At 36.9% G+C, this 27,158-nt stretch overlaps 1 protein-coding gene across 7 annotated transcripts in view; it reads right to left on the bottom strand.

Annotated features, from left to right (window-relative positions):
- LOC121296784 (lipopolysaccharide-responsive and beige-like anchor protein) overlaps positions 1-27,158 on the bottom strand; it is a 295,937-nt gene that overhangs the window by 257,862 nt on the left and 10,917 nt on the right. For all 7 annotated transcript variants that reach the window (XM_041222596.1, XM_041222620.1, XM_041222603.1 and 4 more), the window contains 10 exons: positions 13,361-13,592; positions 10,801-10,901; positions 10,369-10,464; positions 6,787-6,908; positions 5,920-6,046; positions 5,459-5,578; positions 3,277-3,423; positions 2,796-2,993; positions 1,893-2,026; positions 1,060-1,168 (listed from right to left, as the gene is read on the bottom strand). In XM_041222596.1, the coding sequence (XP_041078530.1) occupies positions 1,060-1,168; positions 1,893-2,026; positions 2,796-2,993; positions 3,277-3,423; positions 5,459-5,578; positions 5,920-6,046; positions 6,787-6,908; positions 10,369-10,464; positions 10,801-10,901; positions 13,361-13,592 (1,386 nt within the window). The remainder of the gene's footprint in view (positions 1-1,059; positions 1,169-1,892; positions 2,027-2,795; positions 2,994-3,276; positions 3,424-5,458; positions 5,579-5,919; positions 6,047-6,786; positions 6,909-10,368; positions 10,465-10,800; positions 10,902-13,360; positions 13,593-27,158) is intronic.

The raw sequence follows: 27,158 nt of genomic DNA, 5'->3' as shown, positions 1-27,158 counted from the left end.
GATTCTATAGATGGTGTTAAAGAAACAACAAATAGGTGTTAGTGAAGCTATGTGTTGAGAATAGGAAAGGGAAGAGTAAAAAATAACACCTAGGTTTCTTGCAGATAGAGAAGGAGAAAGATTGAAAGCATCAAGTGAGACAGACATAGATAGGTCAAAGGAGGGGTAGAAGGAAAGTTAAAGGAGGTCAGATTTAGAAAGACTGAGTTTGAGGTGATGTGAATGTGTCCAAAATGAGATTGCTGAGAGACAATGTGGGAGATATGGGAAACAAAGCAAGCAAATCGATATGAGAAGCCAAAAGAGGAGATAAGAGAACCAAGTGAGCAGGTAGAGTGAGAATAGAAGAGGTCCTAGAACAGATCCTTGAGGTACACATGAGAGAGGGTGAGGTGAAGAGAGAGTAAGCCACGCCAAGAAACCTGAAAAGAACAGTTAGAAAGATAGGAGGAAAATCTGGCAAAAACAGTGCCTGAGATTCCTAGATCAGGAACAGGAGAAAAGAATGATTGACCATATCAAAGACAGAGCTCAAGGGGAATTAGAATGGAGGAGAGGGAAGTAGCACGAGCAGAGAGGGCTTAGTTACAGAGAGAAGGGAGGTCAGTTTGCAGCATGTTGTAGTACAAGCCAAAATGTACCAATTTAGGCAGGTAGAATGCATTTTCAACATATATAGTGTAGCAGTACCATTTATAATTGTTCTCTCTTGGCTGCTGGGAGACTGCTAAGAGCAGCAGCAGTGAGGTGGGTACCTGACTGAGTGCAGGCTTTCTCCATCAAAAAAGTAGGGAGCTCTGAAGCCATTCATTTTAACACCACCACTACCTTCTCTGGACAATCACTGAGCAGCCATGCAACACCATCATTAGGGCAGTGCACTGCTGCAGAACTTTAAAATATAACTATCCACACAATATTTTATAAAAAAAAAAAAAAAAAAAAAAAGACATCAGTCAAACAGACACTGTAATGCACTTTAGTTAGGGTTGAAATCCACTTGGTTAGAATATGAGAATTGGTATAAAGGCACGTGCCCAGCTCCCGATCATTCCTTACCTTCTCCAGACTGTACCCAATCACAAGAAAGCCCTTGCAGGCAAGGACTTGCTCTTGCATAGCGACAGAGTTCTTCAGCAGCTCCATGACAAATGCTAGCAGAGTGGAACTAAGAGGGAACAACAAGGAGGAGGTGATTAATGCAGCAAAATTCAAAAGTACTGCAAGTGTGAAAATGTGATATGCATTTACTGACGTGCTACATTAGAGCATGCGTCTGCTGGAGTTATGGATGAGATTGCAACTCACTAATAAACCGACATGTCATTTCAAATTATACAGTAAAATGACCATTCCTGAGACTGAAGCTACTAAAAATAAACAATTTATGGCACAGGTTTCTAGTTTTTTTTTTTTTTTTTTTTTTTTTTTTATGTCCAGACCATAGGATAAACATGAATTCCTATTTAAATCTAAACAAATGCTTGGATTTAAATAAATTATTGTGGTGTTCAGGAAGCACTGTAACAAAGTAAAATACTGTATTTAAGCGTTAAATACTGTATTATAGATTTCTACTTTGAAAGGTAAAGCCCATTGGAGACCACCAAACTCAATTCAAAGACCCCCAAACTCAATTCAAACTCAAGCTTCCAGAAAGAGAAGACTAATGATTTCTGCGACACTTATGTTCAAAGTCATAAGGTAGAAATCCATAGATAAACCCTTTGAGAGCGCAGACATAACCTCAATAGTCACTGCTGTAAACAAAAACCGTTGGACTAAAAAGTGTCTCCCTCTCATGCAACTACGGCAGATATGTAAAATGCCTAAAGTGTTTGTTTGGGACAGGATCTCCAAGTCCATTATCTGTGTTATAACTTGTTACCTACCAGACGGTGGTGTCCACTTGGTCAGAGCAGTGCTGCAGATAGTCCAGCTGTGCAAACAAGGGGAAAAGCACCTGCACTCCTCCAATGGAATGGATCGCACTCTGAACCGAGTGTGTTACAACTGCCTTCACATCCTGGAGGAAAGAAACACGTGAGTTTTACAATTTTCAAACAAGAAGAATTGTCTCTGTGGTAAAAGAAGAAACTTGGTAGTGAGTCAGCGGAGCTCTCCATAAGTCAGAATGAGAAATAGTTGCTTTATGTATGCTTAACTATTCATTTTTTGAGGATACCATGTTAGATACCTGAATACAGGTCTAAGAATGGTAACACATTTTTTGCTGGCTTTACTGTATGTTACTAGGACCTCATGAAAACATTGGTGTTCATCCACTTTTAATTTCCTTTTTTTGTCTCAGACGCTTATATTTAGTGAGTGAGTTTGGATACAATTGGAACATTTACTTGAGTGAAATATCAGGTTGTACTTATAAATACTAATCATAACAAGCAATGCAAAAACCTTGAAGGGGAATTTAATTATAGCATTTTCTGTGGGTTATATGATGGCATTTGCTGATGTGATGCAAAACATTGAGCAATCTAGTTAAATACCTTAAAATGAGTGTGACTGAACTCAGTTATAAAACAAATTTACTGAAACATGTATCTACAGGGTCTATTCAACAACTACCCCCCCCCCCCCTTCTTGTAAACAGAGAAAGGCATATTTTAAACCGTTTTTGATCATTCATCTTAAATCATGATCCACAAGTTATTAGTAACATTCCAATAAAGTATATATTTAAATCACAGCAAGATCAACTATATAGCAGATTATAGCTTTTCATCTGGAATCGCTGTGCATCGGTAATGCTTGCGTAACGTGTGAAAGAGCTCTACCTGCAGCATAAGGGCATGGGGAGAGTGTATAAAGATAGAAGGGTTGTCCTTGGGCGAAGACTCAAGGCAAAGCTGGGCATCTGTAGCTCTTGGATTGTACATGAATGCAATACAGCTGGACAGCTTCCCCTCATACAACAGCAGCTTGTGATGTTCAGCAAAGAGAAGGTCACTCTCTGCCTTGTATTTGAAAGTACCCTGGAAAGATACACAACCGGAACACAGTTTATACTTGGCAAACATTTTTAATGTATACTGCTCACAAAGAAATGTGGACATTACTAGTAAAATGTTGGACATATGATGACAAAACACAAGACGGGGAAGACAGCAAAAACTCCCAACAGATTTTGTTCAAGTTAATATTTGCTTATTACAGGTTTGAAAATGTATTTTTATAATAGAAACAGTGGTGATTTCTAAAATCTAAAAGATCAAGTGTCTTCAAAAAATCTGACAGTTACTTGCTTGCTTGTTTTACCTTGTAGCCTGGACCCAGCTGATAAACAGCTAGAATCTGAGCAGCACTGATTGCTTCGCTGAAGAGGTAGACAGCCCCCATCTGACCACAGAAAACACGGTTGGCATCAGCCGTCTCCGAGGACCCCAAGAAACATTTGTCAAAAGTCTGAATAAATAAAGTTAATGAATATTTAGCGCTATGCAATGCAAGCATGCAGTTGTGTGTACAGTACTTGCAAGACATTGCAGAAGAACAGATCATGAAAAAGAAAACATTTGAACTTGAAAAGGGATTGACTTCTGTCGAAGGTAGTTCAAGACTAACATCAGCTGACAGTCAACAGTCTCTTTCAAAACATGCTTTAGTTTTAGGTTGTACCTACAAATAACTTCAATGAATCCCTTCAATATCACACCACCTGTGAACTTGCCAGATCTCAGAAGTGAAACAAGTTAGGGCAACACCATCCATAACTAAATGTTGGGAGGAGCTCTATGCTGTGCAGTTGCTGAAGTGCCTAGTGAAAAAGCTAAGCAAAACTAAACCCTATGTCCTGGATGGCATGTTGTCCCCTCACCTAAACCTTAACAAGATAAGCCCTAGACATGACAATATCAATGGAAAGGACATGTTTGCATCGACCCTGTATTACTCTTTCAAATAATCACAATCCATAGACTGCATATTGTGACAACATACTATACTAATTCCTCTAAAGGTCAACCACAATATAAACTTACATTATAATGTTCATTCATAAAATAAAAATATATGCGACAATTTAAATGTAAAGAAGAATTTTTTTTAACTATTTCATTTTGATCTGTCCAGGTAGCTCACCATCATGCGTCAATTCAGAGAGATCTACAAAGACGGTTACAAAGGTACTTTAGGCTCTTTAAATGAAATGCAACTGCTGTTGCTTGAAAGTGTGAGACTCTTCATCATAGCCCCAGCTTAATGGTTACAATGATTCTTACATTCGCATACAATTTAAAATGGCCTCAGGTTTGGAAATTTATACAATCTGACATGTCATTGAGGAGATGCAAACAAACATTCTCCAAGCAAGAATGAATTAACCTTTATTTTTTTTCTATATATAACATACAGCATATAATCGCTGTGGAAACAAAACCTGGAACCCAAATGCATTTGCTTTTACTTTGCGGACGCTCTCTCATATATATAATATATATATATATATATATATATATATATATATATATATATATATATATATATATAGCATATAAATAATGCCTGACAAAACTATCACAGCTCACATGAAAAAACGGCCTCCAAGTAGTTGCTCTGTGCATTAATGAGTCAGACAATTGCTTGCATCATCAATGATGAAGGTTCAGATGACTAAGACATGAGGTTTGGCAGTTTCGGGTCAGGCGAGACAGACTCAGCAGTCTGATTGAGCTTTTTTCTGTTATGCTACAATCCAAATTTTGGAATTTTCTTTTCTTTTTGCAACTCGGGCATTTTTTTGTCCTGTACATTTTAATGTTATAGCGGTGGTAATTTATTATTTAATATTATGTTTGTTTTGTATATGTTAACTGCACTTCTTGATTCTTTAGCATAGCTATGTGCTGTGCTCTCTACCTTTGAATTTTAAGCATGCCTAATTGTAAATGTAAATTTACCTACCTAATGTTAAAAATACTCCCCCTGCAATAATGTCTGTAATTTCACTGCCACACACACACACACACTTAGCTACTTTACATCCTCTGGGCGTTGACTCAGCAGAATCTGGTAATGAAAAAAGCACATTCCTCATAATCTACAGCTATGATCACAAGTTTTACATCACCTATAATTTTAGGATTGAGACATAAAAAATAAAAAACTATATGAACATAATTTAGATCTTTTATTTAACATTGTGTAATCAAAGAAAGTACAACATGATAAAACAAATGTGACCTTATACAAGAAGCCACAATAGTAGTACAGTATTTCATAAAGGCAATGTAACATTTTTCAATTAAGTATATGGAAAACTACAAAGCGGTACATAATTCGATATGTTAAGGCAACATTATTCAGAGGGTTTTTTTCGACTTTATGAAGCAAAATTAGGTAATTCTATAAGGTGATGTAAAACTTTTGTCCATAGCTGTAGCTATTTCCATGTGTTCTATTACTGCTTCTAAATGTGTGGTTCAACATATAATGTACTTACATCACTGGTGTTGACCAACCAGGTTATTTCTCCATATGATGCAAGTTCCCCGTTCACGTAGCAACTTATCTCACTGTTCTTCCAGCGATTGTAGATATGTACAATTGTTACCATGTACCACTAAAAAAGACATAACAAAAATATACAGTTATATACATAAACACACACCCGTTTTTCAATACTGAACTTTATTCTCAGTTTGGAGGGGTGGGGCGATTAAAAATCCACCCAAAACTGAAGAAAGAAAAAAAGGTTGGTTACAACGAAAGGATTTTGTGTGGCTGTTTTCAATACACAAATGAACTGTAAAAAAAATAAACATCTACTTACCAGCATAAAAATAAATAAATACATAATTAAAGTAGTTGAAGTTTTCATGTTATGAATATTTTAAGCCAGTTACGTCCTCCAGCTTTTTTTAAAAAATAGAAATTGCACTCAATATCTATTTTAATACATACCTTCTGTGGTTTGAAGTCATACTTCACACAGTGTTGGAATCCTTTCCCTTTGGATTTTATTGAGGTTACAATCAAACAGCCTCCAACAAAATGTGCAGAGTACCCCTGTCCTTTACTTGTTCGGAAACTGAAACACAAATACAGTTCAAACAGGCCACACACAATCCACTATGTATACATCTGATAGAATATGATTTTTTAGCTAAAAATAGGCCAAGAAAGAAATACCTTTAATTTAATGGCTTTCAAAGTGACTAGGAAGAAATTAATTTGAACCACCATCAGTACAGTTTAATCAATTTCTACCACACAGTGCATAGCTGCTTGCCTTGTAAAGTTTATTTGCTTAGAGGGCTATTCACCCTATTACGGCAGACGTTTCATTGCTATTTTTGTATTCAGACTTGCATGTCAAACATCACAGGCAAGATGGGGAAACGCTCGTACTCCCCCTACGGTTTTCCACTCCTCGTTACTACAGGGCGAATCCAGATTCTTCTCTTTCTTTTTCAGAGCAATAACAGCAGCTTGCACCCAAGCCATACTGTCTTCAGATTATATCCACATTTTGCAGGACAGGGTGGTGATCGCAGCATTTCTCGTCAGAAAATCGAACCGATTTTGATTAATTTTTTTTTTTGCAGTTAATTACGATCAAGTATGAAAGGTAGTATTCAATTCAATAGGTTTGATTTTTTTCCCTAGATAACATAGCCAATAAACACTGTAGTGTGAATAGCCCTTTAGTCTGTGGTAAGTGTATGTATACACAACTGCATATATATTTACCATTATCACAGAGCATATGCAAAATATACAGCTTTTAGTGAAAGAAAAAGCTGTGCATTAATTTCCTATGTCACTTACCAGTACAAGTAAGGTTTATCCTTATCAACATTGATGTTGTTGATGGGATCCATTCGCAGCCAGGTATGAAAGGTGAAGCCATTTTGGTAGGGCCACTTTGCAATGGGAGGCAGAGCTATTGCCTGTGAAAAAAGTAATGATACAATTATTGCAACAACTCCTCAAATCAGCAAGTCAAAATACTGCCTTTAAAATCAGACTATTTTATAAGGACTGAGCATTTTTAGGGTAAATGTATTATTTCAACACAAAGAAACCCAGAAGAGTAAGCACATTATTTCAGCCCAAACTATTACAGATGACTTTGCTTCTACAACTTAATTGTTCGTAGGAGCAACCTAATAGGAAACATGCAAGCTTGATGCCTGGCTGAAGCAGTTACTGCAAGCATTAACCACATTAGAATACTAGATAATAAGGACGTGAACAATGTGCAACTCTCTTACAAAATGTAACTTTTCCTTTTGAGAAGACTGCTAAAACAACTGTATGCTGGGAATAACTACCAAAGAATAAAGTGACATCCATAACTTCAAACACTGCCCTGTATTGATGGCAGGTTTGGTCCCTGGACAGGGCTTCATTCTGGTATACAAAAGTTGCCTTCAGTTGGAATAGACATGTTATCCTGTGCATGTTTTGCGTGCACTGTGTCTGCCTGGATTGCCCACCAACAATTTACATGGGGAATGGGCAAATCTCTCACTAAAGACTGGTTGTGTAACCATTTTATTCCAGTAAAAGGATGCTAAGTGCAGGATGTCAAGAAAGAAAGAACAAAGTCTCAACATAATGTTTTAGTGTGATTAAAACCCTTCTTTATTTATATGTATTTAATGTGTTCATTGTTAAGGTTGTCAAAGCATTGTCTCTTGCATCCAATTTGTGCAGACATGTGAAATTATCATAGAACCTAATGCACAACACAACCAAATGGCATTGTCCCAAGGTGATCTGAAATCGATTAAGCATGCTTAGTAAATTGGCCCAATAGTCCAGAAAGCTGCTGATGTACATCCTCCTTAGTAAAGATCACCATGGCAATGCATAACTTGATTCCATAACGTCCTACCAAAAAGGTGTAAGGGAATACTGCCTGTATGTCTCTTATGTGCAGTTTGCAAAAAGTGTCTTTTTTTCTATGTGGTATCTGAAAAACACTACCAAACAACGTAGGAAATAAAGCTCAGCATGTAATCGTATCTAGTATTGTCAGATCAATACTTCAAAATATGTTGTGTGTGTGTATAAGGTCACTCAATTCAATTATCATGGGTAATAAACAGATAATTGCTTCTCATATTCTGATGTAGCCAACCATGATAAAGGAAGCTGAAGAATGCAGAACCGAAGTAGCTACAAGGGATTTGGGGGGGGGGGGGGGGGGGGGGGGGGGGTGCTGCGAAGATCTGTGAAACACAAGCAGTGATTTTATTTTCATTCTCCAAAAGCCCCAACAGGCAGGCAATCACTTCTGCTGTTGTTACTGATCGCCAGTTTCAGAAAGTGAAGATCTTAAGCTGATAGAAGTCTTCTGATTTCACATTCATCATTCATCTACCTCACTCCCATGGAGCAGCTCCATCAGCCTAGCAAACATCCTCATTTGCTCGAGGCTCCTGCTTCACTGAACTACAGTATACCAATACAGAGAAGCGTGGCTTTTCATTTTCTATGTGTGTGCATCATAGTCTGCAACATACATGCTTATTAACACTCAGCACGGGACTGCAATTTTCAAGTGTGCGATATTCTACCAAAATGAACCCTAAAATTGTACAGTTATAATCATTTTGATTTACAGTCACAACAACCATCTGTGCATTACCCTAGTTCAGTGGTCCGTGAAAAAATTCCAGGTGGTCCGCTATCAACTCGCAAAACCTGGTTACGCAGTTCCAAGCAACACGACAAACAGCCTGTGATCATGTAAACACGATCATACTGAAGTGTCATTCTGGGCCCTTGATCGGGTAAAACACGATAAAAAAAGGCACTTCGTTATGGGCTACCATAATTTGCAGTACAGCTTGTTAACGCATACCGTTGGATAGGGCAGGAACTGGAATTTCACTGCCTGCTTGTTTGTTTTTTCATGAGACCCATACGGGCATTTCATTTTTTTTTTTTAAAAGGGTGGAGACATTTTCAGCAGCATAGAGAAACAAAACATGACACAAGAACTTTCCAGGTTTAAAAAAAATTAATAAATGGGAAAACTGTAAATCTGATGTATTTGACTTAGTCATAATACAACATTTATTCAGTGTCATGTGTTTATATATATATATATATATAATTTTATTTTTTTTCAACAATTGTAAATATCAAGAAATGAGTGGATATAAGCAGATACTATTTTTGTCAGGTATGTTTTTGTTTTCCTTATTACTGATGATAATGGAATGAATGAACTATTATTTCACTTATAAAAATCAAGAGTAGTGTCCATTATTGCTTACAAAAAGGCCCCGAGTATAAATGTGTATTATGTCATTGCAAATCACTCAGGTGAAACAATGTCTTGTAATTTGCCCAAACATCAATATTTTTTAATAAAACTTTCAGGAAGCATTGAAAGGTCCCTCAGGTGACAGAATAACAATTTTGTATGCATGTATCTTAACCATAGAAAAAAGACATTAAAAAATATATATTAAAAAAACTAAAAAAAAAGCAAAAAGCTTATATGGTTTCTGAAGTGCTTCATAATGTTCGAGTGTTCTGAAAAAAAAAAAAAAAAGGACAGCAATTCGAATATGTTACTGTAAAAGCTCCACATAAAAGCAGTGAAATTGTCTTAACGATAGGAAATAAAGTGTACAGTCTGTAATGGCGGCATCATATTTAACCAACGTGCTACAAATCCTATCGACTGAGCCACGAGGCACGTCACAGACCAGGTTGGGGACCACTGATCTAATTCAAATATTGTGATACAAGTGTCCAGTCCTTCTGTTGCTGATTGATATTTACATTATATACAGGGTTACAAACATACCCTAGTCCTGCAGCCAGTCCTGGATTTTGGAACTCCCCTGGTTTCGGATATATTATTAAAATGAACAGATACCGGGAGTTTGAACAATCAGGCCCCTGCTAAATCTAAATAGTATTGGCTATTAGGAGTTGTTCGTGCAGCTAGAAGGGAAGGAACAATATGTTTACCAGGGGTTGCTCAAACTCTTGAAAACTAAACCATTTAAAATGATATACTTTATTGATTGTAGTTTGGAAACCCAGGACTGGGTCAGTTTCTAGCCCTGTATGCATAATGCTTTATTTATTAAAAACGTTCTCCTTCAGGGGAGTGGTGTTTAACTGAACTGGGTCTTACACTACACTTTTAACCCGACAGCCTGGGGCTCTAGAAGTTCAGTCTTCACACTTGTTCTGACCAGTTTGCTTCTACCTTGCTAAGCTGCACCTGTACTGATTGCTCAGATGCTCTCTTAATGCATTTCACTACACCCCAAAAAGAGGATCCTGCACATTAAGTCTCCTAACCAGTCTCACATGCATCACTCAAGTGATCTAAAGCCCAGTTACTGACTTGTGAGTGCGACAAGACTGGGTACTCACCGCAGCACTCTTTCCAGGAAAGCTGAAAAATGAATCAGGACCATTTTTCTGTGGCATGTGTTTTAAAACCGACAGCAACTTCACAGCATGTGGAGGCTAGAATACATAAAAACAAATGTTTAATTTTTAAAACAAAATAAGAAAAATAAAATACTAAAAACTACCCTGTTGTATTTAGTTACAAATATTGAAATGTGAGTGGCTTTGTAACCTTTAATCAAAAAGAATAAATTGATAATATAATAGACTTTTTTTTCAAACATCCAGTATTTTTCAGATAAAATATAAGATTTAAATGCAATGCACACTAGAATATTAAATAAACCAAACAAACTTTTTTTTAAATTTTAAATATTCTAAACTCAAAGTGAAGAACTTACTGAACATAAAAGTACAGGTATCAATTTATAAAAAATAAGAGAGAGATGTTACCCATTGCCCTTTTTCTCCTTGGAGTTTGCTGAAGAACAGCTTAAGTTCACGGACAGTTATACTGTAGCTGGCCAAGACACCCAGCATATCTACAAGCAGATCTGCAACAAAAAAAAAACAAGACAACAACCTAAATTACTGCCACTGATTACATGCAATTACTTCTAATAAATCTGAAGTGCTTCATTTCTGATCCATCACACCAAGGGGGTGCAGATTTTCATACACTGTATCACTGTGTATCACAGATGCACACTGTTCGGGACTGACAGCATTTTTTTGTGTCTGTGTACGATCTGTTAATCTGTTTTTCTCTTTAACGTTGGTACATGATAAAACAGGCACAGATATTAATTACACTGATGAAGGGACAAGACCGCTGGTAGACTGTGGTAGACAAAAAGGCAATTATTTTTTATTTGACGCAAGTACAGCTTTATTCTGTGACAATCACAGACTGACTATATATATATATATATATATATATATATATATATATATATATATGAGATAGCAGGGAGGGGGTTAAAATCCTTCCCTGCTAAAAACCATGTGAGAATGCACATTTGGGTGCTATGGGGTTTAATTGTGTAATTGTTTTATTGTTTAGTTATCCCCTGCACCTGGTGGTAATTGTAAATTAGAGCCAGGTGCAGGGTATTTAAGAAAGTCTGTTCCAGGCTTCTGCTGAGAGAACAGCCCGACTGTGTGTGTGAGCAGTCATATTCAAAATAAGGTATTGTGTGAAGCCTGTGAAAGTTTTATGTTCGGGTCAGGTAAACGGACTAGCCATCCTATGTGTTAGTTAGGGATCTGCTGGTGTTTAGTTAGTGCTCCGAGTAGGAGCTAGGTGTTTGCTTATTAAAAGTGCGCGTGAGCGCTGTTTCAGTTCAATTCTGTGTGCTGGGTTGTGATTGAGAAGGGAGAAGAACCTGCGAGAGCCTGTGTGGCGGGCAAATAGTTGCCAGTACACCACACATATATATATATATATATATATATATATATATATATATATATATAGATATATATATATATGTGCTTACTTTATTGAGCAGCTTTAGTATTTTAAGTTTCAATTATAGATTTGTGACAAAACAAACAACCAAAATTGCAGTTCTTTTTCATGCCATCATGAAAGTATACTCTTGAAGTAAGTGTTTATTTTAAATCATTGAACTAGACCAGTGGTCCTCAAAGTGGTGCCCGTAGGCAAATTTGTGACTGCAAAGCCAGGCCATCGTGTCTGCGGCAGCTGTTCTTAAATTATGGGTCCTGAACACATCTGGCTGGTCGTAGCGTGGGGAAATTACATAAAGCTTTAAACACGTTTTCCAGCAAAAGCATCACAGCAGTCTGTTGACAGTGCTGCTCGCTTATGCTGTGCTTGTACGTACTCTGTGATACGATCAACCAATTGAATACCTGCATTTTCTCTGCGATCGCCCAATGACAAGATAGCTGGGTGGGACATAAACTGTGTCTGTTTCAGTTGCAGGGATTGACAGTAAGTTTAACCAATAGGAGAGTCAAATATCTGCCAAGTTTTATGCAGCTGTCTAATCATAAGCAAGCAGAGGCCGTTCACGGTATCCTGGATAAAAATTGAAGGCGACTGAGTAGCCAATGGGAAAGTGAAAGAAAGATATGACAGCTGTCCAATCATTCGTGAGCAGAGGCGGGGTGTTCATATGCCGGGTAAGCTCTGAATTTCACCAACTTAGAGAAAAATAATAAATTTCAGTATTTCAAATTTAATTTTCTTTATATATATTTAAGTTCACCAGACAAGGGAAACATGTAGTCGATTTAGTTACAAATTCACTTTCTCTGAATAACTGTACTCGAGATGAGCGATCTTTAAAACACATTTGCCAAACTGAAAGAAAGCGAGACGCTCTCTAGCCTCTTATTTTAGTTTATTCACGGTTATCTGTGTAAACATGCTATTCAAAAATATTTGCATTGTGTTTTATATAAATTATTTAAATAAGTGCACTACGCACAATTACTACTGCTTGAGACTTGGCCTTATCAGAGTGAGCCAAGTATAACTCCCACTAAAATGCATGTGTGTGTGTGTGTGTGTGTGTGTGTGTGTGTGTGTGTGTATATATATATATATATATATATATATATATATATATATATATATATAAAATGCAGTGTACAAAATTATGAAAGTAAAGGTTTTTAAAAAAAAGTACACAAAGTTCAAAAGATTAAAATATTTTATCTGTTAAACTCTACATTTTTTAAAAACCTTTTCTCTCATATATATATACATATACATACACATACACACACATATATACACACACACACACTATATGTCGCAGGAGTAGGCAGTGTTTAAGTTGGCGTGCCCGCAAACAGCCAAGTAAGATCAATTTATGCCTGTGCCCAAATTACTTTGAGGACCACTGAACTAGACTGATTATACACCCTCACAATAAGCAATACCATCAAATCATGGTGTGATGACTGCATGTAGCAAATTAAATCAGAACAGACATTTAAGCTTTTAAATCCTAAGCCTACAACTACTAAACAAACTCACCTGCTATCATACTGTCAGCTTGATCGATCCTCTTGAGGACCTGTTCGATGAGCCCCATCTCAGTACAGGCTTGCAGGTTACGAATGCTCTTCTTGAGAATGGCTGTGAAGATGCTCCAGACTTCAGCCTGGCAAGTCTTGTCACATTTGTCCATCAGCTCCACCATACAGGAAATACTTTCTATCTCTTGAATGATGAAATTCATTTCCAGATCAAACTGGCCCCCTACAAGCTAATAAGAAACAATAAAAAATAATAATAATAATAATTGGGTTAGACGATTATGTTCATGTATCTTGCTCCCAATTAGACGGATTGATATACATCTACTGTATTACCCCTGCCCTCTATAAAGTTTTTACATACAGATGTACATCACATTAAAACACTCAAAATAGGAGTCTGAATACTTAATAATCCTTAAGAAAATATGTCTGTAGAAAGCTTGTTCAAAACAGGCAGCTAGCTTTATCATTGGCTCAGGCACTAGTCTTTTTGGCAAAGTTGTTGTTTTTTGTGAACATTAAGAGAGAGACCCAGCACAATAATTGTACCAGTCTTATTTATAACCAATTTTTTTAAAAATTGAAATACTTCAACATTTTGAAAGGAAAAATATGCATGTACAGTAAAAAATAAAGTACAAGGAGATAAGTTTCAAAATAGAAATGAGCTCAAAGTAAAAACAAAAAACAACAAAACCAGACATAACTTTAACTCTGCTATATATCCTGAACACAAATCAGACTCTTTTTAAATGGTTGTGAATGCCCCATTAGGCTCCTTAGCCTAGTTGTGTGTAATTTATGCTTTGTATTTAAAAGGGCAATGACTCTGCAAAGACAGCTGCCTCCCATGCCAAAAAGGTATCTAATTCCTTCCATCACCGATCTGAATAGTGTCTCTTCTATCATGTTCAGAGACAGGACTCTGGCTCAGCTTCAATGTTCTGTTCAATAGCTGCCAACTAACACTAACCCTACCCCTACCCTAATACAGGCAGCCCTTCATACCCCTTCTCCACTGACACATCCAACCCATGAGGGCTCAGTACGGTACGGGTGGTTCTCCACTGCTTTGTCGAGCAGAGCGAGAACCAAACCGTGAAACTCCAGCCCCACCAAGACATCCAAATCTGGCTCTGAGCCAAGCAGGGCCAGGGGCGGGGTTAAGGATTTTGGTTATTACGTTGCATCAGTCAGTACACTCCACAAAGACCAACAAGAAGCAACTTGGCATGCAGCGAATGTGATGACAGAAAAGGACAGCCATGGGACACTGAGGAAGTGCAGGCTCTAGTTTCTCTGTGGGCAATATTATTTAGGAAGATCTGGAGCCGTCCATCAGAAATGAGAAAGTTTATGCCCGAATTTGACGATTTTAAGCAAATGGCCATAAACCGTGGGTACAGTACACTTAACACACAGTCAAAAACACAAAATTCCTTCTTCATCCTTGACCTTTATTACGTTTACATAAAGAAAAACAAAATGTGGAATATAAAGTAAACTCTAAACATTTACAAAAATATAGTAAAACAAAATACAGCTGTACCATACTACAATGACGGCTCTCGTAGCTTTTTTTTTTTTTTTTTTTAAGCACCCAAACAAAAAACAACTCTTAAAAACAGCTATCCATCCTTAAAACAGGATCTTCGGCAAATTATATTTTAAAACCTTATTTTTTCCCCTTCAAAAGAACAAACTGAACTTTATTAAGATGATATAATACTAAGAACAATAACTAATAACGGCTCAGCTCGGCTCTGCAGTGGAAAAACAATACAGGCTCTCCTGAACCGCACTGTGAGGGCTCAGTATGGCCCCAGCGCGGCTCGATTGTACAGTGGAGAAGAGGCATTAAACGCAGCGCAGCCCAGTATTAAAACACTCACTTACAGGGCGTTGACCGGTATTTCTAAACGCTTTGCAGAATATGAAATTACCTTATGTAGTATACATGTTCCAATTAAGGACAAAAACTGCCCCGAGATTAAAGTGAGAACTAGAGCTGGGACGAGCATGGGTCACTCATGTTTGAATATGCTTTTTTTACAAATTTAAACTAATTCAATTTTTCTTTAATTATGAATTGGCTTGAAAACACAGATATAATTTGTACCATATTACAATAAAACACCTCTTTGGAGTAAAATAAACCTGGCATCCCATCAAATTAACTATATAAGAAAGAAGCAATCTTACAGCAGAATACAATGTTTGTCGTTCATTTCAGACATCATTCATGCCTTGGTTTCTTTGCATGACATCTTTCTGATACAGTCCTTTACGAATGTTGTCATGTGAACAGTCATTTTTGCTACTGAATACATTCAGTGCGTTTGCTTGAATACAAAAAAAAAAAAAAAAAAAAAAAAATGTATCCAAAAAAGCGTTAACATTATTAGCATAATTTTCATAGGAGCATTACAAACGGCCTGATGGTTGAAGTGTCCAAGTTGAGGGAGATAATGATTGAGACTCTGAAGCCTGGCTTGATCTTGGTTTTATATTCAATTGGGGCTGTGTTCTAGTCTTCTCCTTGGTGTAGAATTACTTGAACTTCAAACTTGATGAAAAAAAATTTAAAAACTCATCCAAAATTTTGTCTGTTGTAAACTCACAGTTCAAACAGACCACGTACCTTGCTTTATGATTAATGTAATTAATATGATTAATGTGTATTTACTGATCACATCCCTTATAAAATGCTGTGCAAATACTAAACCCCCCATTTCAGGCAATTGTTACAAGCTGAACAGTTTATAAAGATTAGCTTTCTAAAGATAAATCACATAGCATATATTATTAAAGAACCTGACTGAAAAGATAGGTATAAAAAGGAGCATAGCAATGTTGATGGCAAAATTAATTGTACAGGATAGGCAATTAATTCACAAGCAGGGTATTGACAGCAGAATGATTACCTCAATTTGTCGTGTGACAAACAGCAAAAAATAATTTGATCAGCAGCTTGGAATCAAATCAATTTCCTTTCCTTTTTGATGTCAAACTGTCCAATTTAAATTAATGAAGCTGGATTAAAATCAAAGTAAAAACATGAAGCATGCTAACAATGAAAGCAACGGTTGCTGCTATTGTACCCCCATAAAGAAACATATTGCTTTCCCTACTATGCAGCATTTGACAAAGCGCATAGATTAGCTGAAAGAGTTGTTTCCAATTTCTTTCTACAACATTGAAATACTTTTGAAAAATGAATACAGGGGATGGGAGAAAAATTACTGGGCTATGGACCAATTTAAAAAATAATAAAATGAATATGTAAATATTGTGCTGCGCTGGAAATGAGTTTTCCCTCCATCCATTAAAGCACCCCTCCTTCACCTACCTGCCGTGAAAGCTAATATATCATTAGACCTCGGAAACAGCACACCTTTTTAAATTTGCATTTATGAGCTGCGATTGTAGCCATGCCTTGTAATGGATGCATGCTGTGCAATCTAAGGGAACTTGTGATTTATTAAATGTGACACCTTTTGAGAATTACAAATCAGTCATTTTTATACAGCCAGGAGTAAGTCGCTTGGGTTATACTGTACAGTAACAATCACAGCAATGCTAATGTTTCTCATAATCTGGGAACCAGCCAAAAGTAACAATAATATTTTTCTTTAGCTCACATCTCTCAGTTTATTTTTCACCATGCATCTTGGGCTGGAAGCAAGAACACTGGAACAAACAAAATGAAACAATACAATGGCACTTGTGCATAATCATGAAATATTGTATTCCTAACCGATCTCATCTCTCTCCTTTGTTTTAGTAACAATTGTCTTGGGTTCTTGTGTATATACAGTAGCCTATGTGGTTTATGAATAACATGTTTACTGTAGATTTTTCAGTAGCAGTTGGAAAATTAGGCAGAATATGTAAAACCATTCACAAAAAGATAAAACTAAAATATAAAACTATAAAAAATAAATCATTAAAGCACTGGCTTTATATAATGATAAGAAACAAACTTTCACCTTGCACTCAATAAAACCTGTCACAGAAATGTTCTACAGTATAAGGGAGCAAGACTGCTAGAAGCATGATATCAAGGGCATGCAAGATGCATACAGCAGATCTGGTTTCTTTTATTTATTTTGCGCCATTACAATTATAGTTAATAAGTTTAAATAACACCTGTACAGATTCTGTCTACAGTAATTGACAATACATGTATTTGCATCTAGTTGGTTGATTTAAGGAGTAAATACAAATGTAATAAGGAGCATGTGTTTGAGATTTAGACACACTCCAGGTCAGTGTTATAACAAATTCTTAATATCAGATTGTGCTGCCCCCTACTGACCGACCACCTGTAAATTAAGCAATGTGCATAGCCCTAACCTGAATGCTATTTTAGGTTTTCAAGCACAGCCATTGAAATATCACCATCTGCCCTACAAGTAACTATTAAAGAAAATATAGGCTAGTGTATTGTAAGCCTCTCCAGGGTCCCTGTTCAAAATATTTAGCCTACATCAAGAACAGAACTATAAAACTGACAAGCAAGGTAGGATATTTACATTATTAAAAGAACTGATACTAGCACATGCATCACTATCCCATCATACATATTTTCAACGATACAAGCCACAATTTGAAGAAGAGTTTTGGAATATCATTGTTTATAAAACTATAAAAGCAAAAATACTGATTGTGTTCAACTTTATTACTTAACTGTCGACTAAAGCCCGGGACAGACAGGCGCGGCACGCAAGGTATTTTGCCGCCTGTATAGCTGCCATTGCTTTCATGGTGTTGGACAGATCAGCATGGGACAATACCGCCAGTCCCGCGGTGACATTGAGTGGTGCCACTCAAATCGAATCCAGAGAGGTTTTTCTGGCTGCTGTGCGGTACAGTCAGTGCATTAACCAATCACTGCCGAGTGGGTGACAACATGTGCTTGGCAGGAAAAATCATTAATGGAAGTTTTGTCTACGGAGGTGTCCAAGCACCCTGAAGTGTTTGATCCCTCCCATATTTCATACAAGGACAGGCAGGCCAGTATTTTGTACATCACCCCTGATAAGCATCCTTCCTGAAGCCAATTTGATATGGTTTTCCAGCCAGCAGCTAACCCAAACTACAGCAAAGTAATAGTATTTGTTTTGTAAAAAAAAAATACTGGAACAAATGAAAGATAACTCACTCATCAACTATTAAACCAGGCACTAATAAAACATATCATGAGAAAAGACCTGGGATGGAGTGGCCTTTTCAAACTTGATCCTTGTTTTGGGAGTCATGAAATCCATTACTGTAACGAAACACACACTGTTCTCTCTGACAGGACTATACATTAATAATAAGAGGAGACACTGTACTATGTCAGAGCCAGGACTTTAAATATAATTTGTGGTTTCTATTTTCTTTCAAGCAATATGTGTTACTTCATGAACTCTACTCCACATTAAAACCTAGATATATCATACAACATCGCTCTACACATGTCTTGTGCCAGTGAAAAAAGAAACACTGGTTTTCAACCCTGACATAAACTCTCCTGGCAGGAATATAAAAAATTAAAAAAAAAACAGGACATCCAAGAAAAAAACGCCCACAGAGTCAATCAGGTTAGACGATATTTCACTGCTCTTTCACTGGCGACAACCACTAAATAACACAGACTGTAAATTATGAGGTCCTTTCTCTCGAATGAACTCACACCCCTAAAATAGATGGCTGTCACTTTACTATTCTAGTCTTGTTTAGTTTGTCTTGGGATGTTAACTCTATGGTTGCAGTGCTTATACCACTGCAGGTAAAACCTTTTTAATAGGCACTTGTTTCTTCTCGGGTAGATTTTATAACTGTATGCAAACACATGAATTTTGAAAGGAGAAGGGGAGAGAAATCAACAAAAAAAACAGAAGGGAGACCTCATCAAAACAAGGGCAACAACTCAGGTAAGTCAACCATTAAATATTTATCTGAATGCTAGAAGTATCAGAAACAAAATTTTAGAACTTGAAGCTACTGCACTAACAAGTAACTATGATATGACGGGTGTTACAGAAACTTGGTTGCCAGAGTGATGGGGACGAATATAATATTTGTGGGTATACACTGTATAGGAAAGACAGACAGGAGAGAAGAGGTGGAGGAGTAGCGCTATACATAAGAAACAGTCTTGAAGCCCAGGTGTTAAACCTGGACAAAGAAAATAAAGCCGAATCAATATGGGTCAGAATAACGGACAAAAATTCAAAGGGCTTAATAACAGGAGCATGCTATAGACCGCCAGATTCAAACGATGAGCAAAATAATCTATTATACAATGACATTAGAAATCCGTGTAGCAAAGGAGAAGCCATACTAATCGGGGATTTCAACTTCCCCCATATAAAATAGTGGGGAACACAACGGACGAAATTGAAATGGTGGAAATGACAAATGACTGCTTCCTAACACAATCTGTCATGGCACCGACTAGAGGGGAGGCATGCCTTGATTTAGTCTTTTTTTTAAATAATGAAAACAGAATAATTAAAACAGAGGTCAGAGAACCACTAGCAAACTCAGACCACAACACAGTCTCATTTGAAGTGCTTCTTAAAACCCCAAAAGTAATGACTAAAGCTAAGGTTTACAATTTTAGAAAAGCAAACTATGAAGGTATGAAACAGAGACTAACAGAAGTAGATTGGAGTAAAATAGAGAAAACCCACAGAAAAAGGATGGCTGTTCTTCAAAAATGTAGTACTAGAGGCGCAAAACAATTACATCCCTAAAGTGGACAAATCTAAATGTAAAACTAAATTGCCAAAATGGTTTAATAGATCAATTAAAAAAAATATTCAGCGAAAAAAGGCACTTTACAGAGCGTTAAAAAGGGACCTGTAGCAGTGCGATTGCCCTGCAGAGTGGTAAATTAGTGTTGATGTGGTTTATATGTGGGAATGGGTTTATTTTGTGTCATTTTGGGACTTGATTAGTTTGATTGTATTATTGTTTACAGACGGGTGCTCGATTGAGACTTGCTGCCTGCTATGCTTGGTTGAGTGGAAGGGCAGCAAGTGATTGGCTGTGCTGGTCCTCAATCAGCAGGTGGGCGAGTCTCGACCGAGTGTCCGTCAGTTTAAAAACATCCGCTGGAGATAGCTCAGGGCTGTTGCAAGGCCTGCCATTTTCACGGCACCTTTTGATTTATAGTTTGTGGTATTGTGTTTTATTTTGCACTTTTTGTACAGTTTGCTGTATTAGTCTTCTATGCGTTACCATCGCTGGTAACGTCATATGACCACTTTTATTTTACTTTCGTTTTCTGTTTGTATGTGAATAAAACCTGCGCTCCTGTGCCGGCGTTTACAACACCACCACATCTGTCTCTCTGTATGCTTGAACAGTGGCGACCCACACGCATGACTCGACGAAGACCCTGTCACAGGACCAAAAAGAAAGTACACAGAAAGAGTACATGGAACTGCAAAAAAGAAGTTAGAAAGGCCAAGAGAGAAATAGAAATGAATGTTGCTAAGGGGGCTAAAACCAATTCCAAAATGTTTTTCCAATATTACAACAGCAAGAGAACATTCAAAAAGGTTAAATCTCTAAGAGATACAAATGGCAAAATAATAGATAAAGAAAAAAACAACAAATATATTAAATGATTACTTTTCACAAGTTTTTACAAAGGAGGATACGGACAACATGCCCCACATGTCATCCAGTTCCTATCCAGTTTTAAATAACTTTAGCATAACCGAGGCAGAAGTGTTAATGGGACTAGGAGCTTTTAAAATAAACAAATCCCCTGGGCCAGATGAGATCCTCCCAATAGTACTCAAAGAAATGAAAGAAGTTATTTACAAACCGTTAACTAAGATCATGCAACAGTCTCTTGACACAGGGTTGGTACCGACAGACTGGAAAATTGCAAACGTAATACCGATCCACAAAAAGGGAAACAAAACTGAACCAGGTAACTACAGACCAGGAAGCCTGACTTCTATTATACACAAACTTATGGAAACTATAATAAGATCTAAAATGGAAAATTACCTATATGGTAACAGGGTCCTGGGAGACAGTCAACATGGTTTTAGGAAAGGGAGATCGTGTCTAACTAACCTGCTTTATTTTTTTGAGGATGCAGCATTGATAATGGACAATTGCAAAGCATATGACATGGTTTATTTAGATTTCTAGAAAGCTTTTGACAAAGTCCCAGATAAAAGATTAATTCTCAAACTGAACGCAGTAGGGATTCAAGGAAACACATGTACATGGATAAGGGAGTGGTTAACATGTAGAAAACAGAAAGTACTGATTAGAGGAGAAACCTCAGAATGGAGTGTTGTAACCAGTGGAGTACCAAAGGGATCAGTATTAGGTCCTCTGTTATTCCTAATCTACATTAATGATTTAAATTCTGGTATAGTAAGCAAACTTGTTAAATTCGCAGATGACACAAAAATAGGAGGAGTGGCAAACACTGTTGCAGCAGCAAAGGTCATTCAAAATGATCTAGAAGAGATTCAGTACTGGGCAGACACATGGCAAATTACATTTAATAGAGAAAAGTGTAAGGTACTGCATGTAGGAAATAAAAATGTGCATTATAAATATCATATGGGAGATACTGAAATTAAAGGAGGAATCTATGAAAAAGACCTAGGAGTTTTTGTTGACTCATCTAGACAATGTTGAGAAGCTATAAAAAAAGGCCAACAAGATGCTTGGATACATTGTGAAAAGTGTTGAATTTAAATCAAGGGAAGTAATGTTAAAACTGTACAATGCATCAGTAAGACCTCATCTTGAATACTGTGTTCAGTTCTGGTCACCTCGCAATAAAAAAGACATTGCTGCTCTAGAAAGAGTGCAAAGAAGAGCAACCAGAATTATTCCAGGTTCAAAAGGCATGTCATATGCAGACAGGCTAAAAGAACTGAATCTGTTCAGTCTTGAACAAAGAAGACTACATGGCGACCTAATTCAAGCACTCAAAATTCTAAAAGGTATTGACAATGTCGACCCAAGGGACTTTTTCGGCCTGAATGGAGATTAGACAAAGGGGCATTCAGAACATTAAATAGGAGGCACTTTTTTTACACAGAGAATCGCGAGGGTCTGGAATCAACTCCCCAGTAATGTTGTTGAAGCAGACACCCTGGGATCCTTCAAGAAGCTGCTTGATGAGATTCTGGGATCAATAAGCTACTAACAACCAAACGAGCAAGATGGGCCAAATGGCCTCCTTTCGTTTGTAAACTTTCTTATGTTCTAATAGGTAACAAGATATTAGTCATGTTAGTATTTTTTTTTTTTTTATACCAGCTGGTTATTCTAATGTTAAAAAGAAGCAGAAAAAACATTTTGGCTGAAACATTTAACATCTACCTGTGGATTACAATGAAAACTGAAGAGAGATTTTCAACTGCTCTTGGACAAGTTGCTGGCCATTCATTTCAGCTGAATAGGCTGTAAAGACAGGTCAGATTTAATTGCTTTCTGCTTTCTTCACAAACTATGTCCTCCTAGGCATACCAGCTAAAGCTTTATTTCAGGTTCATGATTGAATGCATCATTTTGTATCCTTGTTTCCAGAGCCTGGGAGACAAAGAGGAAATATTCTGAAACAGGAACTAGGGCTTTCCTTAAGGATTTAGACACAATAGCAAGCAGAGAACAAGGTGAATGGTGTTTGTGATCTGTCTACATCACCAAAAAAAAAAAAAAAAAAAAAAAATAACATTGACTGCTGTATCTCTGACAGAGTAGACAGCAGTCAAAGCAACTTATGTCATTCTGCACTTGGAGATGTTCTAGACTATGAAAATATGTAGGTTTATGACAATAAGATGTTCAAGAACTATTCACTTGAAACCAATACAATAGTAAGTTGTCTATATTAATGCATTTTCTCATCATTCATAATGTAGAACATACAGGATCAGACTGCATGACTTCCTTCATTGTGTTCACAACTTAGCTCTCATTTTAATATACTTCATGCTGGATTAGCACACCAAATAAAAAAGGATTTTAAAGGATTTTTTATGCTATCTTAATGCCTGGTCCACAGGTCGCCATTTAGAAACAGCTGCATCAGCTGGATTGCCCTTGTTGTAGTGTAATCTGTTGGGATATATTTTACTCAGCAAGACAGGTCAACAAATAAATTAGCTCATTAAGGGGTGGATGTAAGTATAGGTGCAGTGCAAATAATTGCAGATGCAAATTTCTAATTGCAATTATTCTGCACTGCGCCCTATGTAACCTTAACAGCAATGCAAATTACTCAACATGCACAAATAATGATCTGCAATTATGACAAGGAGGGTCTCGATGAGAGCATCTGTCTATTTAGCGATCGCACTTGCAGACCAGAGGTGATGGAGTTAGGAGAAAAGACAGCAATCAGTGCTGTATGACATTTGTGGAACATGAAAATACAAACCAAAAATAATATCCAAAAGGGCAGCAAATTCCTTGGCGCACGGAAAAGAAATGAAGAAAAGTTTTCTGAAAAGGAGCTGAGAGTCCTTACGGCTAAGGTCAGCATGAAACAGATTTGTTTGAAAAAGCCTCAGTCAACATCAGTTATGCTAGTATCCTTAGGAAACTATATGTATTGGCCTGTCCTTTTCAGCATGTCATCTATTGGCCTGGCATTCTGGAAAAGGTGGATTGGGTTCTCCCTCCAGACGTTCCAACTGTGGTCTGAAAGGAACCAAAGGCTAAGTAGTGCAGAGAACACAGCACTTTCACATCAAGTGTCTCTCTCCGGCATTCGCCATGACTGCTGCAGTAATTTAATTCTCAGAAAGAGCTGGGTAGTTGGTCACTTCCACCAAGCGTAACTGAGTAAGCTTAGTTCATATTCTTGTTCTATTCTATATTTTAAAACAAAATATTCATATTTTGTTTTAATGTCATGGCGGATATGTCCAATTTCTTTTGTCAATCCTCTGTTGTAATTTATAGGTTTATAAGCCTCTTCGAAAAGCTGACTAGTATTGATTTTACAGCGCAACACAAAAAAAATCTGACATCTTGTTATGATTTATAATTAGAGAAATTAATAGAAATTCAGCGGGACATTTTTTTTTTATTTCAGGGGGCCATTGGCGTGGCCTAGCGAGAACACTGCAAGAGATGTCATTTTGTGCAGAGTGGCCATTAGGACAGCAAAGCGATGCTGCTAAAACCAAGATAAATTATTTCTGTTAAAACAATCTACATTCAAAGTAGTACTAAATGAATGAATTACTGTAGCTTTAAGTCCTTTACCCACCAACCTTCCGATTCCCAGCTGACCATTTCCACTTTTAATGTTATCTGGTACATACTAAAAATTATGTTACTGCGATAGCTGCTTCATGTAAAGTGGGTCAAGTAGGCCTACATTCTAATGTTGGGTGGATGTGTCTTTCCTATTGTTAATCCAGCCATTCTGTGTAAAAAACTGCAGTTGGACTTGGCATCAATATCTTGATTCCCATACTGTATATATCTTTTGTAGAACACATTGTATTTTATAGATTATTGTAACAACTTCTTTGGTTAACCCAACTTATCCTGCCTTCATTTACAGCTGGGAGGAAAATGGCATTCATAAATCAGGTCACACACTATACTGGGATAAAGGTACAAAAGGTATTTTTGAACACGCAATCAAAATTTATCCAGCCTTTCAGTCAAATACTTCCTAATCAAACACCATTTTATGTATTAATTATTTTTAAAAATCTGATGCATCATCTCTCTGGCAATCTGGGAACTTAATAGCACAGTAGGGGCATAATGTAGGGGAAATCCAGCTCTAACTGAATTGATTATAAGCATTATGGAAATCTGAATAGTGTGAGATGTGTGTCATTGATATGGCTAGAGGTTAAAACAACACAGTAGTGAAACTCTCAATGCAACTTTGAGAGACTCAAACACTAGAAATTAAAAACAAAGCATACAATAAAAAGAATGGTATCTACAATATGGTCAAAAAGTTAATAGACTTATAAATGACAACGTGTCACTAGCTCATTTTTTTCCAGTTAATAGGCAGTACTAGAACAATCTCTTACACTTGGAAGAAAAATGTAATCTCTTTAAATATGAAATCAAATGTCAGATGTAAAATAAGAATTAATAAACACAGTACACTTGATGGCAGAGCCCCAGCACCATCCTTTATAGCCTATACAGTACTAGGACAAAGCGCTCTACTTCAGGCAATCCTATATTGATTCCTAGAATCAGACCAAGTACTGTGGAGACCAGGGCATTCTCCACCTCTGCACTTGAGACTGTACAATACCCTTACCCCTGTTAACTGCTCTAAATGCTGAGAGCCCAGTTGCACACCGACTGCCAGATGATGCTTATTTTTTCTTTGCTGGCTGCGGGCCTCGGAGACAGACAGCTCTCTGATGTGTTTCTGCTTAGTAGATTGTGAGTACAATGAATGCTTGCTGAGATTCTGAGTGGCTTCTGAGTGAAATGCCACAGGGGAAAAAAATTTAAATGTGTTAGGCATGGATGTCCAACATTTGAAACGGAACGTATGAAACAGAATGGATATCATCTATACAGTGCATCAGTCTTGGAAATAAATGGTTTAAAAGAGCAGATACTGTACATCGTAAAACCAAAGGTGTCCCAACCCATCTCAGTAAACTACTGACACTGTACCTGTTGGGGAAAAGGGGGCTGAGATCAAAGGCATACTATACTGGGGTTACACTAATAGTTAACAACAGCAACCATGACAAAGTAATCATTTGCTGTACAGTAATCAATATTTTATAGATGCTTTATATCCTATAACAAAGCTTTATCCAATGAAAACGCCTAATTTATCGTTTACCTAAATTAGTCATATTAAGCAACGTTGCTGTGATAAGACTGATTGAAGCTTTTTTTTTTTTGTTTGTTTGTTTTTTTTACCAAGGATCTGACATTTGATTGGATTCAATGGTTTTCATTTTTCAATAAGAAACAATGATTGACAACAGTACCAAACTTCCTGGTTCAGATTAGCTTCCTTTTCTATAAAAACTTCTACTGCATGCCTTATGTCCTTCACATAGTTTATGAAGCAAACAGAGATGCATGGATGAATAAACATTTTTTTTTTTTTTTTTAAAAACAAGACAAACACAAACACAAGACAAACCCCAAAACAAGAATTAAAGAATATGTATGCACATTATATTTTCCATTAGACACATGCACTTCTCAAGCCCCAGTATCCAACAACAAATGTCTCAGCGCCAAGAAGGGCAGTAGCAGCTGACCTGGTCAAGGTCTGGTTGTAGCAGCCTATAGTCAGTTATAATGTTGGAGCTAGTGAGTGGAGCTACAAGGTAAAAACATGAATAACAACCTTCTCCCTCTCTGTTATGCTTAGTACTGTACGTGTGTGTTCAGGATTTCTATACAAAAAAACCCTGTTGCAAATGATATTTATTTGGTTCATCTTTTTTTTTTTTTTTTTTTTTTTTTTACTGCTAATTTGAATACTGTCATGCCTGGTTTCTTGAGAGAGATTGTACTTTACATGTTTGCCTGTCTCCCGTGGCACCCATTTTAAAACAAGATGACTTGCTGTAGGCATGCAAATAAAAATAGAAAAATCCAAATAAAATAACACATTTCAATTAAAGCAATACCCATTTGTAGCTTCTGTCAGTGTCCCTACTGCCTGCTAGCCATACATTTAAAAAGACACTTTGTTCAATAATACAGGCATTAATATTCTGACTTGCTTAGCCACTTTTTTATTGCACTGAAGCATGTTAGTAGTTGTATGTTAAAATAAAGGCACACTAAAA

The sequence above is a fragment of the Polyodon spathula genome, chromosome 2, assembly GCF_017654505.1.
Source record: "Polyodon spathula isolate WHYD16114869_AA chromosome 2, ASM1765450v1, whole genome shotgun sequence".
Lineage (NCBI taxonomy): Eukaryota > Metazoa > Chordata > Actinopteri > Acipenseriformes > Polyodontidae > Polyodon > Polyodon spathula.
Note: the sequence above shows the minus strand (reverse complement) of the source record. Positions and strands in the feature narration are given on the sequence as shown.